General features: G+C 43.6%; 2 protein-coding genes across 2 annotated transcripts; one reads left to right on the plus strand and one right to left on the minus strand.

Moving 5' to 3' along the window:
* Positions 1–318: 318 nt before the first annotated feature.
* Positions 319–2,375, plus strand: LOC148046675 (olfactory receptor 10G6-like). Its single transcript, XM_087714881.1, has 2 exons — positions 319–1,206; positions 2,292–2,375. The coding sequence occupies exons 1-2, from the start codon at positions 319–321 to the stop codon at positions 2,373–2,375; spliced, it is 972 nt and encodes a 323-aa protein (XP_087571007.1).
* Positions 2,376–12,931: 10,556 nt separating this feature from the next.
* Positions 12,932–13,855, minus strand: LOC148046676 (olfactory receptor 10G6-like). The gene has a single exon (XM_087714882.1). The coding sequence runs from the start codon at positions 13,853–13,855 to the stop codon at positions 12,932–12,934; it is 924 nt and encodes a 307-aa protein (XP_087571008.1).
* Positions 13,856–15,939: the final 2,084 nt, after the last annotated feature.

Consider the following 15,939-nt stretch of genomic DNA (forward strand, 5'->3'; position numbering starts at 1 on the left):
ATAGAATGGTATTAGTACCTCACTATAGGACTCATGATTGAAAAATTCTCTTTTTTACGTGACTCCCCTGATATCCAGATCAGGTTCTGGAACAAAACCAGAACTTTTTATGTAAGATGAAGTGGACCTGTTCAGACCTGCTAATGAAGCTTGCTTCTTTGAGGAACCAAGGTTAAGAAATCATGGCATTTCTCCATCTTACACCATCCCCACCAGTCACAGAAAGGTTAGTGCTCTTCAAAAGACCCCTCCCCTCAGTTGCTAATGTGGTCTAAATTGTGTTCATTGCAGAGATAAATGTGGCATACATTGCCTGAAATGGTGTGCGAAAACCAAACAACCCTGATGCATTTTGTCCTCTTGGGATTCCCATACCCACCCATATTACATGTCCCTTTGTTATTCTTTTTTGTGTGCATCTACCTGTTGACTCTTCTTAGTAACTTGCTGGTCTTCTTGGCCACGATCCATGAGCCTCAGCTACATAAGCCGATGTACTGGCTCCTTTGCCACTTAGCCATTGTGGATATCGCCACCTCCACCATTGTGGTACCCAAGATGATCGCTTCCTTTCTGGATGGCAACAAAGACATCTCATTTGCAGGCTGTGTAACTCAGCTCTTCTTCTACCATTTCGTGGGCTGCACAGAATGCTTCCTTTACACCGTGATGGCTTACGACCGCTTCTTGGCCATCTGCTGGCCGCTTCACTATGGTATCCTCATGAACCGCAAAATTTGCCTTTGGCTTTGTATGGGCACCTGGTTTGGTGGGTGCTTGCATTCAATCATAGAGACAACCCTGACTTTTCACTTGCCCTATGGACCACGGAATGAGGTAAGCTACATCTTTTGTGACATCCCAGCCATGCTGAAGCTGGCCTGTGCGGACACCTCCTTCAATCAGATGTTCACCTTGATTGACATTGGTCTCGTCGCCATGAGTTGTGTTCTACTTATTCTGGTGTCCTATGTCTACATCATCTTTGCTATCCTGAGGATTCGCAATAGCGATGGCCAACGACATGCCTTCTCCACCTGCACTGCTCATGTAATCTTGGTGATAACCTTTTATACACCTCTCGGTTTCACCTACCTGAGGCCAGGAGCAGAAGTTCACCTCGGAGGGGCAGTTGCTATATTCTATACCACGGTGACTCCTTTTCTGAATCCCGTCATATATACGCTCCGAAACAAGGAGATGAAAAATGCCATCTTGAAATTAAAAGGCAGGAAATCTTAATTCTTGGATAACCTGAATGGCCAACTTTCTGAGTCGGTATTTATTCATTTAGTTAGTTAGTTAGGCACTCATATACAAGATAACAGATATAAGAATAAACATGAATAAGAACACAAGAAATGGGTACAAATAGGGACAGTAAGACAGGGACTGTAGGCATGCTGGTGCACTTATGTACGCCCCAACTGACCTCTTAGGAATAGGGTGAGGTCAACAGTAGACAGTTTAAGGTTATAATTATGGGAGTTTGAGGATGTAATAACAGAGTCAGGTAGTGCATTCCAGGCATTGACCACTGTTGATGAAGTTGTATTTTCTGCAATCGAGTTTGGAGCGGTTTACCTTGAGTTTGTATCTATTGTGTGCTTGTGTATTGTTGTGGTTGAAGCTGAAGTAGTCATTGACAGGACATTGTAACAGATAATTTTGTGTACTACGCTTAGGTCAGACCATAGGCAGCATAATTCTAGGTTGTCCAAGCCCAAAATTTCAAGCCTGGTGGCATAAGAGATTCTATTGTGAGCAGAGGAGTGGAGGACTCTTCTCGTGAAATACTTCTGGACTCGCTCAACTGTTTTAATGTCCAATATATAGTGTGGATTCCAGACAGATGAGCTGTATTCGAGAATTGGTCTAGCAAAGGTTTTGTATGCCTAGTTTGCAGTACAATATTACTGGAGAAGAAGCTTTGCAAGATTAGGTTAACAACTTTTAATGCCTCTTTGGCAATGATGTTACAGTGAGCTCTGGCACATAGATCATTTGAGATGAGTACGCCAAGGTCCTTGACAGAGGGGGGGGGTCATCTACGAGGTCGAATCTGCCTAGCTTTTATTTGGTGTTCTGATTTTTTTTTTGCCAATGTGTAAGACAGAGCATTTATTGGTTGAGATTTGGAGTTGCCAATTGTTTCACTATTCTGACACCTAGTCAAGGTCTTTTTGTCAGGGGTGTTGAATAGTTTTATGCCATCAGTGAAGAGAAGGAGAGATGCTATCTCATCATATTGTTTCTGCACCTCAACTTGATCTTGTCTTTTTTTTTTACTCCTTTCTTCTCGGAGATGGTTAAGGAGTGGTCAGACAAGAGAGGAAGAAGCCCATAGTCACTTAACAGTGAGGAAAAAAAACTGAAGAAAGACCCTTCTTAATGGATCAAGTCTTTAAAAGTGATGGTGGGAATTTTGTACTTTTAAATCTACAAGGTGTTACTAATGATCTGCGGTGGTGCAGTGGTTAGAGTCAGTGGTGGGATTCACCAGCTTGGTGGGTATGGCATGACTTGGTGGGCATGGCTTGGTGGGTGTGGCAGGGGAAGGATACTGTAAAATCCCCATTCCCTCCCCACTCCAGGGGAAAGATACTGTAAAATCCCCGTTCCCTCCCCACTCCAGGGGAAGGATACTGTAAAATCCCCATTCCGTCCCCACTCCAGGGGAAGTATACTGTAAAATCTCCATTCCCTCCTCACTCCAGGAGAAGGAGACTGTAAAATCCCCATTCCCTCCCCACTCCAGGGGAAGGATACTGTAAAATCTCCATTCCCTCCTCACTCCAGGGGAAGGATACTGTAAAATCTCCATTCCCTCCCCACTCCAGAGGAAGGATATACTGCAAAAGCCCATTTTCTCCTGATCAGCTGGGACTCGGGAGGCAGAGAATAGATGGGGGCAGGGCCAGTCAGAGGTGGTATTTACTGGCTCTCTGGACTACTCAAAATTTCTGCTTCCAGTTCTCCAGAACTGGTCAGAACCTGCTGAATCACCTCTGGTTAGAGGGAAGTACTGCAGGCTACTTCTGCTGACTGCCTGCAACTTGGCAGTTGAGCTCTCACCAGGCTCAAGGTTGACTCAGCCTTCCATCCTTCTTAAGTTGGGTAAAATGAGGACCCAGATTGTTGGAGGCAATATGCTGACTATGTAAACCCCTTAGAGAACGCTGCAAAGCAGTGTAAAGCAGTATATACTGTAAGCCTAAGTGCTTTTGTTAATGTAGTCTTACAATAAAGAATTACTTATTCTACTCCTCTTTCCTGACTGGTTTACTTGACACTTAGAGAACATCTTCTTAGAGACTATTGATACCTTATGATTGATCTCTTGTTATTTGTATTTTATGATTAAGGATTGTAATTATGATTTGTGGCTGTATGTGTGCACACCGAGAGCTTATGCACCAGAGACCAATTCCTTCTGTGTCCAATCACACTTGGCCAATAAAGAATTTTATTCTCCCTTAGAAAAATATGTAGATCTTAAACCTGAACTTTTTCTATTAGATATAGCACCAGAAAAATGCAATAAACCAAGTGTATATTTAAGATTGCATGTATTAACAGAGCCATGGTGGCGCAGTGGTTAGAGTGCAGTACTGCAGGCTACTTCTGCTGGCTGTTGATTGACAGCAGTTTAGCAGTTCAAGCCCTCCTGGCTCAAGGTTGACTCAGCCTTCCATCCTTCCGAGGTGAGTAAAATGAGGATCCAGATTGTTGGGGCCAATATGCTGACTCTGTAAACCACTTAGAGAGGGCTGTAAAGCGTTGTGAAGCTGTATATAACTCTATGTGCTATTGCTATTGCTAACAGCAGTAAGGATTGTATTTGCTCAGTGTTCTGATCCCCCCCTTCTCCATCCAGGAATGAAAGCCACAAGCAAACGTAAATCAGAATGCTTTTAATCAGTTCAGACTCTTGTTGGCTACAAGCCCAAAATAAACAGAAGATAAGCATTCTGGCAGCAACTTAGGCAGCAAATGGAAAAACAAACTCTCACAGCAAACCACTTCTCCAAGTTGGTTTCTTTGAATCATGAACGTGAACGAGAACGTTGACTCCTGCAACCAGGGCGTGGCACAAACAGTCCCTTTTATAATCAGGAGAGGATCTTAATCAGCATCAGCTGCTCGTAATCACCTCCTGTAGTTACTCAGTTGTTCTTTCCGCCCTTCGACTGCATGCATCCTGAAACAACTCCCAAATGTTTTCCTGAACATTCCCTTTGATCCAATGCTCTGCCACTACCTGGTGGCCAACCAGTCTCTCCTCGCTCTGCTCAGAGTTGACACCCTGTCCAGGGTCCTCCACCTCCTCCAAGGCCGACTCATAAGACCCCTCGCTGTCGGAGTCTGGCAGCACCTCCAACAGCTCCTACCGGGTCACAACAGCTCAGCATTGGAAAAATGAAGAAATGCCATCAGAGGAAGAGATAATTAAGAAAAAAATGGACAGTAATGGACAGACCTTCATTGAAGATCAAACAGAAAGGAGATACAGAATACTACCAAACGTGGAATTTATTTTATCAATGGCTGGAAAAAAAGGGGTAAAAATAGGAATATAATTTGCATGGTTAAGCAAACAGAATAACCCAGGCAAGATGCTTATTAAACACTAATTAAAGGTAGCAGTACAAAATTAATAAAACTTTATTTTTAAGAAAAGAATTCCATTCTACTCTATATTTTGTTGTGGTGGTGATGACAACGCTGTTCAGGGTGTCAAGGAGATTCAGCAATGTCTTTTGTGTTGGATGAGCTGGACCAGTGATGGTTAATCTTTTCGACACCGAGTGCTTAAACTGCATGCGTACCTGAGCACCAGAACCCAGAAGAGAGCAGCTGGTTGGTGCGCATGTGCGCTGCGGCCAGCTGCATTTCCAGGTTCTGATGCGCGCATGCGTGCCAGACCAGATGGCCGCCTCGCATGTGCACGACAGAACCCGGGAGAGCAGCTGGCGATGGGACACATGCCCAGAGAGGGCTCTGCATACCGCCTCCGGCACACATGCCATGGGTTTGCCCTTGTGGAGTTAGGCAATGTAGGAGGTTTTTGGAAGGTGTGCATGGTGGGTTTGGGCTGTATGGAGAGACTGGATGTGCTGAGTGAATCCAGATAGAGGTGGAAGTGCGCCTGGAAGGAGGCATCTCCAAATGGGATTAGAAAAAGACTTTGCTGGTGCAACGATATTTGTAAAAGACAGAGTTGAAATCCTCAGGGATAGGTGAATCAAAATGGTGGTAATACCCAGGGGTGGATTGCTGCTGGCATTACTGCCGGTTTGGTGCACGTCAGGGGTGGGTTCCTACCAGTTCTAACCTCTTCTATAGAAGAGGTTCCACAAATCTACCATGCCATTTAGAACCGGTTCCAGCTCCCTCCCCCCGCCCATCCGCACCATGCTTGCCCCGCCCGCAACTCATTGATTGGCTGGCTCACCAATCACCCCTCCTGCCTCTAAGAGTCCTATCTAAACCTTAAAGTCTTAAAGCTGTCAAGACTGAACATCCCTGGGGTTTTTTCCCCCTAAAGAGTTAGGGGTGCAAGGGTCTTGTAACTTGGCAGCTTTAAGACTTGCACACTTCAATGCCAGTGTTCCTGAGGAAACATGACTGGAGGAGGAATTCTAGGAGTTGAAGTCCACAAGTCTTAAAGCTGTCAAGTTTGAACACCCCTGGGTTTTTTCTTCTTCTAAAGGGTTAGGGGTGCAAGGGTCTTGTAACTTAACAGCTTTAAGACTTGCTTGCTTCAAATGCCAGAGTTTCTCAGCCAACATTTTTTTTTAAAATAGTCTTTATTGGTTATACATTTTTTTAAGGATAAAAAATACAAATACAAATACAGTTTTAAACATACAACCCCGCCTCCCCCCGCGGTGACAATCATTCACAGCCCAACTTTTTTTCCCTTCCTCATTGTTTAGTCTCTAAGCAACATCTTCTCGTTACAAAGTTGAGGGATCTATTACAATACCCATGTTCACTTTTAGTTCTCATTGTTAACAGCTGCTATTTAACTTTCCCCGTTTTAAGTCCCTACTGTTCTCCTTGTCGCCCACATATACCATAGGTTCCAGCTAAGATAATGTTCTGTTTCTCCTTTGTCCCTCAGCCAACCTGTCATTCTGTCCATTTCTGCACATTCATAGATCTTTTTAATTATGGCATCTTCCAGCGGTATGGTAGTAGATTTCCAAAATTGTGCATAGGTTATTCTTCCAGCCACAATTATATGTAGGCTCAAATACCATACAGATTTACTCATGTTTTCTGGTTGTATGCTTAGTAAAAAATTCTCGGGTTTCTATTCCATGCTTGCCCCGGTAACCTCTTTTAACCATTTTTTTAATCCTTCTCCAGTATTTCGTGGCCTCAGTACAAGACCACCAAATATGGTAGAATGTGCCATCCCTTCTTCCACATTTCCAACACAGTGGAGATAACCCAGGAAACATTTTGGCTAACCTCGTTGGGGAGAGGTGCCATCTATAAGCCATCTTGTATATGTTTTCTTTAAATGCTGCAGATATTGTAAGTTTAATAGTCTTACTCCATAGATCCCACCATTTGCCCATTTCAATCTCATAACCAAAGTTTCTCTCCCATGTTATTAGAAGGCTTTTATCCATCTCTTCTTTAGCATCTTGACAGGTCAAAAACTGATAAATCTTCGATAACATTTTCTTATCTCCGCCAAACAAAATCTTATCTAGCCCCTGAGGGTTTGGGTAGATCCCAAACTGTACCTTATTGCTTTTAAACCTATTTCTAATTTGTAAATATTACAGATTCCTGCCCTGCTGCTCTAATTCCATCTTTGTTTTCATGTTGCCATCTTCTGTCATAATGTCTTTATATGTTATGTTTCTTGTCCAATTAAATACATTGGGATGCGTTAAGGCCTCTAACGGTGCCAACCAGCACGGAACCCTAAGATAGTATTTTTTCCTCATCTTTTCCCACACCCCCATCAAAATCTTCCAAATATAATGTCCCATGAAGTACCTATGGGGGGTATCTCTTTCTTGCCAGAGGGAGGCGTGCCATCCTTGGGGGAGATCGTGTCCCTCTATAGCCAATAGGCGCCTTCTACTCAACATCACCCAATCCTTCACCCATGTCATAATTGCCAACATTTTGATTGCTAAGCAAGAGCATTGTTAAGTGAGTTTCACCACAATTTACAAGCTGGCCACGCTCACCCAGTCACATGACTGCCAAGCGACTCCCACTCGGTCACATGGCCTGCAAGCCACTCCAACCGGGCACATGGCTGGCAAGTCACTCCCACAAAGCAGGCCACAGCTACAGAAGAGGTTCTAAAAAATTTTGAAACCCACCACTGGTGCACATGCACCTTTGTGCGCATTCTGTGCATGCGTGCACAATTGCCCGTAAATAGGTCTGCGTATGCGCCAAACTGCTGGGTTTAATTTTTTTTAAAAAAAATTAAATTTGTGCAATTAAAATTATTCTGAGATGAAAAATAAGATGATACTTTGCAAGCGTCCCAAACATCCATTTTGCATAGGGGACAGAGTTTCTTTAGGCCAGTGTGTAAGATGCACCCAGACGTTCACCCTCTTTTTGAGGGAAAAAGGTGTGTCTTATATGCCAAAAAATATGGTATGTTGAATTTATACCCGGCCCACTCAGTGGTGAAATTCAATTTTTTTCCCCTACCAGTTGGTGATGGGGTTCATGTAACTGGGTAGGCGTGGCCAACTCTCTATTTTTAACTTTTTTAAAGCATTTTTTAACTACAGGTTCTCCTTCTGTCTTTCATCAAGTGCCCAAATGAAGCCAGACACACTGTTTGTGAGAAAAGCTGTGACTATCTCCCTCATCTTGCTCCATCTAATTGCTTGGTTAGGGTTATTTGTGAAGTAATTGCAGTTTAATGACCTGCAGGGGGAAAACATCCTCACCAACATACTTGAAAGGTGGTAGCTTGCAAGGAATAATTGGATCTGAAGAAAAAAACACACACCTGCAGGCAGAGCAGATCTCTGCTCCGAGCCAAGCAATCAAGCTGATGTATTCAGGCTGATTTTGTTAGAATCTCAATCCGAGCAGCTCTGGGCTTGGAGACTCCCCCAGCTGTAGCACTACAATCCCAAGTCGGAGGAGCCAAAACTGAAGGTCTGGGTCCCCAAGCTTTACCACAATGGGAAGGGCTCCTCAGCAAGGTCAAAAAAGTCAAAATGGCAGGTGCAAATATGATGGAAGACACATCTCTTCTTTTTTATTGAGTAAAGTTTTTATTTTATTTTTAAACATATCATCAATATCATTGCATGGACAGTATTGTGTCTGAGCATCATTCATTTTGGTACAAAACCAATGTTAATACAAATAAAAGTTACTACATTAATCAAACGAGCATAGTCTAGTGTTGTTAGATATATTAATGTCAGAACATATTCCTTCATTTTCCAATTAATCAATATTTAGTACATTCTTCTAATAGTCACGTTCTAGTATTATTATCTATATAAACAAAAATGTAATGTTTGTTTGTTCAAAATCGCTAATCTCCTAAAGTTCTTCACCGATTGCTTTGAAATTTTGACACAACGTTGCATTTGAATACGTGTATGTTTCTATATACGTATATTATATAGATGTCACACCTGTGACAGGTAAAAACATGCTATTTTGAAAACCAGCACCATCTGGTGGATGTAAAAGCAACACACGCTATACTAAATATTTCATGATTCCATTTCAATGTTTCCAGCGCCATCTGGTGGACATAAAAGCAACACACGCTATACTAAATATTTCATGATTCCATTTCAATGTTTCCGATTGCATTGTTATATTGAATTTTCATAGATTTTGATTTATTTTCATTTTGATTTAATTATTTCGTATGACATTGCGTTGGAATTGAGCTGTGTCATTTACCATAGCGTTCATTTAGTGACTATAGTATATTTGGAACAATTCGGCCTCTCTCCAGCTTCATCCCGATGGTCCCTTTATATGTGTGGCTGGGCTGTGGCTGCACCATTTCCCCTTTCCACCCCTCCACGTGGAAACTTTTTTTTTTTACTTTTTAAAGCAATTTTTACTACTGGTTTAGGTGAACCAGTAACATTTTTACCAGTAGTTCAGGCAAACCAGTCCAAATCGGTAGCATTTCATGCCTGGACCCACCTATTCCTTTAAGAATCTCAAGATGGCTAACTGCACAGGGCAATCTCTATTTTATTCCCGATGCGACAGGTACTCATGTTGAGAACAGGTTGGGCAGCAAAATAGAAGTAACCGATGCAGGCTGCCTCAGCCCAGTGGTGGGTTCCTCTCCCCGTCCCTACTGGTATGGTGCTCACGGGGCCACATGTCCCTTCGTGCACATGTGCTGCGCACACAAGCGCATTCCACTGCCCCTGTGACACCCAGCTGCTTGTCGGAGCTCACACAGGTGCCACATGCTGTGCGCGCAGGTGCAATTGGCTGGTTGCTTTAAAAACTGGTATAGAACGCGGGTGGGTGGGTGGGTAAATGAGCCACCATATCGGTACGCTGTGAGCTGCTCCCAGCTACAACTGGTATGGCTGTACCAGGTCATACCAGCTGGAACCCACCACTGCCCCAGCCCCACCCTTACTGAAGCAGCAAAACTCCAGCCCCCTTCATCTGCTCTATGTGGAGCTACCCTTGTGCAGCATTTGGAAGCTGTTAGGAATATAATCTAATGGTTGGGTTGGCAATATATAAATCATGTAACAATGCTATACCTGTTTCTTTAAATCATGCTGTAAAATGTGATTGGTTGCTGTTTTTCCTCAATCGGCCATAAGAGGGAGCCAGAATGACTGTTAGCTCTCTGTTTGTTAGATGCTGGGCTGATCTGATCTGAGTGCCGTGAGCTATTGTAAGTTTTGCAACTGTTAGCAAACTTTGAGCACCAGACTGATTATATGATACTGGACTATGTTATTTGGAAAGACGTTGATGACTGACTGTCTTATGACTTGGACTGGTTGATGGACTCTGATACCTCTATTTCCAGAAAGTAAAAGCCTATTTAAACTGCAGTGTCTCTGTATGCTGGTTTGTGTGTTCTCCAACACAACTCTCACAATGCTTCACTGAATGTACTCACTCTCCCAATGGAGAGCTTACCTAACAGAAGCTACAGGTGATGTAGAGTGTGGTAGCATTGGCAATTCTATATTACTAATCCAAGGACTTGGAGAATTGTCCTTGTTAAACTATTTTCTCTCTTGGGTCCTTGGAGAGAAGTCATAGAACATAGAATCTAAGCCTGGGACGGATCCCAGAGATCTTCTGGTCCAACCAGTGGTGGCTTCCGGATCCCATCACAACTGGTATGCTGCACACAGGGCCGGGCATCCTAGTCGGACATATACACCACCGCCCTGCGACACCCAGCTGATTTTTGGAGGTTGTGTGCAATTGCCTGGCTGCTTTATAAACAGCTATGGAACACGGGTGGGCTGGTGGGCCAAATGAGCCACCATTTAATCCAGTGGCCGCTGCTCCCGGATACGGCCATACCAGGCCGTACCTCCTGGAACCCACCACTGAGTCCAACCCTCTGCTCAAGGCAGGAGACCTTATTCTGTCCCAGTGGAAGTTAGTAAGTCAAATGATTATCCAGTCTATTTTTCAAAACCTCAAGTGGTGGAGCACCCACAACTCCAGAAAGCAAGCTGTCCAGGGATGGGCTTCAAAAATTTTAGCAAGAGGTTCTCTGCTGGGTTTCTGGGTGGGCGTGGCCATGGTGGCCCTGCACCATGGCCAGGGGGGAGATTTTGCCCTCCCTGGGCTCCGGAGGCTTTCCTCGAGCCTCCAGGAGGGCGAAAAGGGCCTCCACAGGCTCTGGATGACCTCTGGAGGCCAGAAACAGGCCCATTTCCAGCCTCCCCGAACTTCCAGTAGGTCCGTTTTTTGCCCCCCTGAGCCTCCGTATGCGCTTACTTGCATCCAAAATGAGCCACGTGGAGACTCCTGGGAGGGGTGGGATGGGGTGGATGGGGCCAACCAGGAGTGAGATTTTGGGGGTTCTCTCAAGTGCACAGAATCGTAGCTGGAGCGAACCCCTGAAGCTGTCCCATTCATTAATTGTTTTCTTTGTCAAACAATTCTCCTTAATTCTAGGTTAGATCTCTTTTTAATAAGCTTCTGCCCATTCACCAACTCTCTGATGACAGAATAAGCTTCTAAATTTCCTCCTCTTTGTGAAAGCCCCTCAAGTACTGGAAGACAGTTATCATGTCCCCCCCAGGCCTTTTCTTCAATTGGCTAGATATCTAGCTCACTCAACTGTTCATTATATGGTTTAACCCATAGATCCTTTATCATCTTTGTTTATCAACCACAGTTTGATGTAAGTATAAGTGTATTTCAAGCTAAAAAAAATACCCCCCTCCAAAAAATACCTTCCACTGAAGATATGAGCAAAACCCGTAAATGCAAACAGCTTGGTTGTATAACTGTTCCTAGTTATGTGTTGATGTGGTGCTATGCTAGGATCAAAGCTGAGATTTCTTCTTAGCAAAGAGGTGCTTTAGCACCTGTATCTTAACACAAAGCCACTATATGTCTGTGTAATTTACAGAAGTAAGATCTCAATCACAATCAGAATAGAGCAGGAAGGGACCTTGGAGGTCTTCTAATCCAAACCCCTGCTCAAGTAGGAGACACTACAATGGAAATACTGCATTCAGATTTGGTCACCACCATTAAAAAAAAGATGTTGCGACTCTAGAAAGAATGCAGAGAAGAGCAACAAAGTGTCAGGCCTGCATTTATATTCCTTTTAGAATTTTGGCCTACCACACTTTCTCTTATTTCATTATGTTGTTTCATTAGTATAGTCGATGGGAGGGGGAATAGAAGGAGTGAGATTGTGGAATGTATTGTTTTCATTCTTTACTAGAAGCCAAGGTCATCCTTTGTCTCCGCACCAGTACATCTGACTGGAAGAAGCTGGGTGTGGATGCCAGTGTGGAAGAAGAAGATTGGACCATGTGATGGATTGCGGGTGTGGGGACAAGATCATGAACTTTTAACTGGGTGGAATTCTGATGTCATTTCCAGTATTGGGATTAACACAGATGCGCCTAAGATGTCTGCTGTATTAAATTGGAACCAAAAGGATTGTTTTGCCTTGGACTCTGATTTAATTCTACATGATACTAGAAACGCTGACACAAAGATGATTATTTATTTGAATTAAAATTTATATTGACCCCAGCCAAACAATCTCAATATCATGGTTTACATGGTGCCTGCATTTACAAGTTAATTACTATAAAATGCATGTATGGAATTTAAAGTCCTCTAATCAACATTGTAGGGCAACGCCAGTAGGAGATTCACTCTACAAGATTCCAAGAATGCAATAGTGATGAATACCTGTAGCTCGGGTGTAAGATGAGGGTGAAGGTTTTCTCTCCAAGCTTGTGAGTTGGCTTCTGAACATTTAGTTACCAGGCTAGGTAACATCTTCAGTGGAATTTAGGAGACATCAGGGTCAGTGTTCTGTTTATAAGGGCTTCGGGTGAGGAACTTATGACAGGTCTTGGGATGGGTCAGCTGAAAGTCATCAGTGAATCTTGTGATGAGTCTTGCGATAACCCAGATCAGGGTTGTTGGGAGGTGAACTGCTTGTGGTGGGGGATTGCCTGGATTGGCTGAGGGTCAGTGCTGTCTCTGGTTGGCTGTGTGGTTGATTGGGATTCTGATGGGTTTGTAGGCTGGTTGTAGGTCAATGTGTCTGTTGATGGAATTGCATGCAGAGTGCCAAGTGTGGTAGCATGGCCAATGATTTTTGTGTTGCTCCAATCCAACTGGTGCTGTTTGGTGTCATGTGGGTAGTGATTAAGGATTTGGGATTGTGGCATTTGGCTGCCATTCCAGGAACCATCAAAGAACCAATTTAGGATGATCTCCTTGACAAGTTTACAAGGGCAACTTTTATGTCCTTGTTCCTCAGCGTATAGATAATAGGATTCAAAAGTGGAGTCAGTGAGGTGTAGAAGACAGCCACCACTCCATCCAGTGGATCCTGAGATCCTGGTCTCAGATAGATAAAGACAAGGGGCACATAGTAGGTCACCACCACGGTGATATGAGCAGTACAGGTAGAAAAAGCCCGCCTACGACCTTGGGCACTGCGGATCTTCAGGATGGTGGAGACAATGTACATGTAGGAAGTCAGAATCAGAAGGAAGCACGTGGTAGCCACAAGACCAACATCCACCATGGTTACCATCTCATTGATGGTTGTGTCAGCAGAGACTAGCTTCAACACAGCAGGGATATCACAGAAGATATAGTTGACCTGGTTTTCCCAACCAAAGGGCAAGCGAAAAACAAGGGCTGTCTCCATAACGGAGTGAAGGCATCCCCCAATCCAGGTGCCCATGGCCAGGAAGAGGCATGTCCTATGATTCATCAGCTTGCCATAATGGAGTGGTTTGCAAATAGCCAGAAAGCGATCATAGGCCATCAAGGTATAAAGGAAGCATTCAGTGCAACCCAGAAAATGGAAGAAGAAGAGTTGACATACACAACCGCCAAAGGATATGATCCTCCCACCTTCTAAAAACCCAACAATGACCTTGGGAACAATCACGGTGGAGACTGTCATGTCTAGAAAGGACAAATGGCAGAGGAACCAGTACATGGGCTTGTGGAGATGGGGATTTGATAGAACAACGATCAGGATCAGAAGATTGCCAAAGAGTGTCATCAAATAAACGAGTAGGAAGAAGATCAATAAAGGTTCCTTCAGACTTTCGGGATATGGAAAGCCAACAAGGATAAGCTCATTCAATGAAGTTTGATTCTTACCTTCCATCTGTGCAACCAAAAATAAAACCCCCATTAAGGGTATCATCAATCATGGAAAGAGGTCAAACAATAAGCAGAACAATAGTGAAATCTTTAAGCAGAAGTTTCTATCACTGGTAGCATGACTGGGTTATTGGAGAGCAACTTTCCCTGTTGGGAAGAGGGCTCAAGCGCCAAAGTAGGCTACACATTCTGTATAAATACAAGAGAGCCAGCTCTGACCTTCCCTTAATGCCTTAGAGCCATCTCTAGTAGTTCTCTTGTGAAAGCTCCCAATCTGGAGAGATTCCTATGGAACAGGGAGATAGAGAAAAGTAATCAGCTTGAACCTTACACTTGTAGGTCTGATGGTTTGGTTCCTGGCATAACGAGATGTTTAATGTACTTTGTAAGAGTTTATTTGATGTTACTATGTTCTGCAAGCATTGACTTGCATGCGGTTTAGAAGCAAAAGATACACAGATTGTTCCTGATTCCTCCAGATAGTACCTCTTCAGTTCACACAATATTATCGTAGCAATCCATGGTTTGAGATGAAATAGGAAATAAAAGGGACATCCATCCTTGAACTTTAATCAAAAGAGGAGAACTGTTGAAATAAAGGGAATTATGTTGAAGGTTATATGCATTTTATTCTTTCTTCTGTCTCGTGACTCATAGAAAGAGTACAGAGAAGAGCAACAAAGATGATTAGGGGACTGGTGGCTAAAACATATGAAGAACGGCTGCAGGAATTGGGTATGTCTAGTTTAATGAAAAGAAGGAGTAAGGGAGACATGAAAGCAGTGTTCCAATATCTCAGGGGTTGCCACAAAGAAGAGGGAGTCAAGCCATTCTCCAAAACATCTGAGGGTAGGACAAGAAGCAATGGGTAGAAACTAATCAAGGAGAGAAGCAACTTAGAACTAAGGATAAATTTCCTGACAGTGAGAACAATTAATCCGTGGAACAACTTGCCTCCAGAAGCTGTGAATGCTCCAACACTGGAAGTTTTTAAAGAGGATGTTGGATAACCATTTGTCTGAAGTGGTGTAGGACTTCCTGACTAAGCAGGGGGTTGGGATAGAAAACCTCCAAGGTCCCTTCCAACTCTGTTATTCTATTCTAAGATTACATGGTGGATGCATTCAAGTAAGAGATAACTTTACAACATCAACCAGAGATGCTTTAATATGGGTTCCTGCATTGAACAAGAAGTTGATCTCAATAGCTTGAAAGGCCTTATGTAATTCTTTGATAGGAAGACGGGGATAATCACAACAGGCCATCAAGTGCTATCTTCCAAGTCTCTAAATCACTCTCTTTGTTCCTTGCTGATCACATCAGCTTTGGGCAGTCCCCCGAAAAGCTGCTCAAACCTTTTCTAGTTAAGATAGGGAAGATTGAAGCTTCCATATCCAAATTCTGCATATATAAATGACATTATCTTACCTCAAGCTTGCTAAGCACATCTTAAACAGGTATAGCAGACAATGTTGGAGAAGTAACTTCTGAATTAGACCCATCTAAATGGCTCTAAAGGGACACGGTGGCTCGGTGACTAAGTTTGATGGTTCAAATCCTTAGCATCGTATAATAGAATGATCTCCCGTCACTTGTCCCAGCTTCTGCCAACCTAGCAGTTCGAAAGTACATAAATTGCAAGTAGAAAAATAGGAACCACCTTTGGTGGGAAGGTAACAGAGTTCCATGCGCCTTCAGCATTTAGCCACATAACCATGGGGTGCGCTGGCTCTTTGGCTTTGAAACAGAGATGAGCATGGCCCCCCAGAGTCAGGAACAACTAGCACATAAGTGCGAGGGGAACCTTTACCTTAAATGGCTCCAGATTGGTTACAATTTTAACTTCTTTTCAAATGTCTTCTATCACATGTTGAGACCAGGGATAGTATTCACTTTCCTTCCCTACCGTTTAGCAAATGTGAGCACGTGGGGAACCCGTCCATGCATGCACTCAGTCTTCCGTGCATGTTCTTTGGCTTGAAATCGTGCCTAAATGGGATGACATAGAGCTGGCTGGGTGGGTGGGTGCGGAATTTCCACAACTGGTTCGGGCAAACTGGCCCGAACTGGCAGAAAACCACCTCTGGT

This window comes from Thamnophis sirtalis, unplaced genomic scaffold, assembly GCF_051295495.1.
Source record: "Thamnophis sirtalis isolate CommonGarterSnake01/CBP01778 unplaced genomic scaffold, rThaSir2_p1.2 scaffold_4, whole genome shotgun sequence".
NCBI classification, from domain to species: domain Eukaryota; kingdom Metazoa; phylum Chordata; class Lepidosauria; order Squamata; family Natricidae; genus Thamnophis; species Thamnophis sirtalis.